We start from the raw sequence: 4,420 nt of genomic DNA on the forward strand, positions 1-4,420 counted from the left end.
ATTAATAACAAACAAGATGGTTTACTGCTTCACTGACGTAGCCTAAGATCACTGGGTAAGCAACTCTAACCTTAACACATCTGATTGGCTAAGCAGCTGGTGACATTTTGCAAAACGAGTGAGGATTGGATAAAACGAAGGCGTTTTTTGACATTTTTGATCCTGGGAAAGCAACTTTGATAGTTGCTTCCCTGGAGCTTCAGTGGTTGTTTCTGACAGAAGCGTTTGCGTTAATTGGCATTTATGGGCAAGACATGCGGTTTGGTGAGGACTTAGACTACTCACAAGCGTTAGGCTACGAGTAATTCTAGTCACGAATACAGTAATTTTCAAGTTAAAATAGACGTGATAAAAATAATAAGTTAAACCTAGAATTCAGTCATTATATTTTGCATAGTTTTCGCTCAGGTAAGCACTGCTTTCCCTCACCGATCGTCACTGTCCATTACCAATGTTAAACCATGCAGTTAGCCACAGTCATCACTTTTGTTGCCGTTGCACATTAACAAACCTGCAAAGAATGATGCTCTTTTAATGTGTTTATAACAAATTGGCAATTGAAACAATCAAACAGAAGTTTAAAAACTATTTAGCATCATATAATTATTGAAATGCCATGATTTTTCAAAAATTTATGACTTTTTATGATAAAGTATGAGTTTTTGCACGGTGTTTTTGGCAGGATTTTATGCCGGGTGGCAACCCTTCCAACACGAAATGTTTTATTCGTATAATATGTTATATATGATTCCCAATAGTTTTTCTGACTTGAATTTAGAAAAAGTACGATTACCTCAGTGTTAAACTACAAATGTCTCAAAAACTCAATGTGCTACTGAAGAATAAACAAGCGCCGATTCAGGATCTACCAAAAAAATGTAGGCTACCTCTAATTACAACTTTACTACCGGTAATAATTTGTTGACCAGTGTCATGAAATTGGGACCTAGGGTGTTATAAAACATGCCTCGCGAGATTCAAATGTGTCATAGGCTGTTACCTACTTTTTGTCGGACTTATATTGAACATGTCGTACGACAATTATTACAATTGGTGCCACAGTCGTCATGTTGCGGTCGATATCACTCAATTATGATGGCATTTGAAGGCTACTGCATTGTATTTGTGTTCTGGTGTTTTATTTAGAAGATGTGACGCACAAGTTAAGTTGACAGAAATTGGCACGAGAAAACAGAAAAGCCTTATTTCAACTATCAGTTTATGGCAAGATTTCATTTTCCAATGATGTTATGACAGCACAAATGTTCACAATGCTTGACGAAAAGACATTAAGCGGTGAATCCAAACAACTGTTTAATGTTGCAAAACTTCTTAGGTTTGAAAGAACAGCGGAAGCCTTCATCAAAGAAAGTTTATTTTCAGTAGTAAACTTCGCATCTATTGATGATTCATCGTGCTCAAGCATGACACCCAGTTCTAAATCCTTTTTAGATATGAATTCTTGAGAAGAAATCATAAAAAATTTGTCATGGTTACCGAGCAAAGCATCAAGATTAGGAATCGCACGCAAGGCAGAAAATGCTGTTGTGTCCAAAGGGAGGGGTTCAGATACATAAACAACAACTCCTTTTGGAGTCAGCAACAATAAAACCTTTTTCAAAGTTCCCTCAACTTCAGTCTTGGAATTTACCTTTCTGTAAGTTCTTGATGGCCTTGAAGTTTCACTTGTTTCTAAACTTACACGAACAAAATCACCAAATAATACATTTTTAGGTTGTTGTATGTCCATTGTTGAATTAGGTATCTTGACCAAAGGAATTAGTGCACAGGTAAGTGAATTTAGCCACAGAGTATATAGCTCATGTAGGCCTTCTAATTCCAAGCAATAAACAGCACACAACGTCATATCTGGTAATCCTAGTTTTAATTTCATCAAAACCAACATCAACTGTGTTTCCAAAGATATAGTAAACTTCTTCAGCAGTAAACTTGGTTCTGGAGTAACAATATTCAAAAGGCTTTTAAAAGTTCGGTCGCTTAAAACACCAGTCAAGTCCCTGAGTGATTCGTCATTTGTCACTGTTTGTTTATCAAAAAAGGACATATTTAGACTGTTTTTCAATTTGGCATGTTCATCAGTGAGTTTGTTGACTTCATTTTTCAGTTGTACATTTATTGACAGAAGATTGTCGTCTGCAACACAAAGCGCATCATTTACCAATACATTACTACTATACTTTATTACATACATACATTACTACTACTATTATTACTACATTACTAACTACTACATTACTACAATACTCAATGGGCTTAAATCAGTTGCATTAACTTTTCAATAAACAAAATCACTAAAAGTATGAAAGCAATAGTAGCGAATTCAGTGGGGCGTTAGGCTATGTGTCCCCCCAAACGTACGAGAAAAAATGTGCCATTTTTTCTGTTTTCAAAAATTACTCTTGCTCACTTTGCTAAACCCCATTTCATTAACGTGATTGGTCATGCATGATCTCAGCAGTGGATACATAGAAAGAAATGCGACAATATTCCGAAGTAAACACATTAGGCTACTCACTCAACTAGTCAATTGAAACAACCTCTTCCAGTGTTAACAGAGGTATTTGATTGAACACAAAAAAGAAAAATATTATTGAGCCTGAATAATACACAATAAAGCAAACAAAACAGGGTAGCTCACAGATTCTCCATCAAATATTTTTGTTACGAAAAGCAAGTGTAGACTAGAGACAACTTAAAAAATATCGGTATAGGACAAACCATTTTCTAACAATTATGATTACTGTATATATGTGAGCAAAAAACATAACATACGATTACACGGGTCTGCTACTATTCGGTGAGTCTGATTCGGTGAGTTCCTAACCTCTAACCCCTAATCCTAAAACGGCAATGATAACTAGGCTACGGTACCCGATAATTTAAAAAAAAAAAATTGAAAAAATCCCCCGTTAAGGGATCGGACTCACCGAAACGGGCCATTCTGCGATTACACAATATATATTTACCAGTATGAAACACAAATTCATCTTCACTTTCCAACAGACTAAAAGAAGCTGAGTCATGCCATAAATGATTAAATTCAGTGTCATCAGCAGGAGTGGCCAAAATCTTTTTCTGGGCGATCTTTCTACAAACTATGTGTTTGCTAGGAAGTGCGGAGGGCTTTAGCTGATGGGTTCTAACATCAACACCTGAGAACAATAAAAAATTATCTTCTTTGCATATATATAGGCTACTGTATATATACCTCTAGAATCTAGATCTAACCTGGGTTTGTGAGTCTATTTATGGATATTCATGCTTGCTTGAAATACACTGTGAGATTACTAAGGATCAGTTAAACCTAATTTTCATCATGCAAGAGACGCAGAATTTCCGATCGATTTGGTGGGCAAAGAATGATAGCCATTTTTCAATCAGCATGTTTCAAAAAAATGGTGGCTTACAACACTTTGAAGTGATTGCATTTATCTCTAGCTACAACCATCACAGAATTTCCGTTAATAATTTTTCTGATATATATAGACGTCCTCTTTTGATTGATTTTAGTTTTCTGAGAAGCTACAAGGCAACATGAGACAGGTAGAGCGATGGTTGTGCGGTGAACAGCTGCAATCATCAGCAAAGACAACAGTTGCCATTTAGCAAATAAATCCCATAAGGTAAATGTTGGACAGCCTTAATTTAATTTAAACCAACACTTGTAGATAAAACACATGTTCAAACCATGTTCACAGGTTTACTAGCACATCTAGTGCTCAAGCAAATGTGTCAACAAACGTGAGAAAACATTTTAGCCTGCTTGCACAATTTGTCAAGTCCAGGTTAATAAATTGGGTAACTCATAATGCAGTAAGTTGTGGTAATAAGCTTCTCACCTTCTATATGGAAGGTTCGAAAGTCCTCTTTTTGAAAATGATTTGAACAAACTTTTGATGTTAATGAATGTGTCCAAGCGCTGTGTTTGCAGCAATTGTGTCCAGATTTTATAGCGTTTATCCATGCTATACACATTTTGGAATCACCAGGAAAAGAATAAAAGTGGATATCTCCATATCGATTACATTGGGGAATACAGCATTTCTCCATCTTTGTATCATTTAAATAATGCCAACACTTAATTTTGTATCAGAATACAGTAAACAACATCAGAGTTACATGAAATGCTAAAAGGAAAACTACACTGGAATTCAAATTTGAAAATATGGTTGCTAATTACTAATTCCCTGGAATAACACTTTCATTATTATGCTTCTCAACCCTTGATAGGATATGCACCAAAATATAAGGTTATTGTGAAAGCTGAATGGTCCATGATAACTTTGTAATGTCATCATGTATGCATCATGCAACTATGCCTGTAACAACTTCTTGCCCGAATGTTGGCATAGCATTATGACTTAAATCAAATTCTGATACAAAAACATTATTCATGCTT

The 4,420-nt window shown here is 35.5% G+C and overlaps 1 protein-coding gene across 1 annotated transcript; it reads right to left on the reverse strand.

The window, feature by feature from the left end:
• Positions 1 to 531: 531 nt before the first annotated feature.
• On the reverse strand, positions 532 to 4,202 carry LOC145779895 (uncharacterized). The gene is made up of 3 exons (XM_082591566.1): positions 3,861 to 4,202; positions 2,988 to 3,173; positions 532 to 2,154 (listed from the first exon to the last, which is right to left on the reverse strand). Exons 1-3 carry the CDS (start codon positions 4,069 to 4,071, stop codon positions 1,220 to 1,222), a joined length of 1,332 nt encoding a protein of 443 aa, XP_082447692.1. The 5' UTR covers positions 4,072 to 4,202; the 3' UTR covers positions 532 to 1,219.
• Between the last annotated feature and the right edge of the window lie 218 nt (positions 4,203 to 4,420).

This window comes from Aplidium turbinatum, chromosome 11, assembly GCF_918807975.1.
Source record: "Aplidium turbinatum chromosome 11, kaAplTurb1.1, whole genome shotgun sequence".
NCBI classification, from domain to species: domain Eukaryota; kingdom Metazoa; phylum Chordata; class Ascidiacea; order Aplousobranchia; family Polyclinidae; genus Aplidium; species Aplidium turbinatum.

Excerpts from the sequence above, each read along its gene's own strand:
- LOC145779895 (XM_082591566.1), bottom strand. The coding sequence starts at position 4,071 with ATGGAGAAATGCTGTATTCCCCAATGTAATCGATATGGAGATATCCAC. Across the intron at positions 3,174-3,860 it reads TCGAACCTTCCATATAGAAG|GTGTTGATGTTAGAACCCAT; the intron begins GTGAGAAGCTTA and ends TATTGTTCTCAG. Across the intron at positions 2,155-2,987 it reads TGAATTTGTGTTTCATACTG|ACGACAATCTTCTGTCAATA; the intron begins GTAAATATATAT and ends TTTGTGTTGCAG.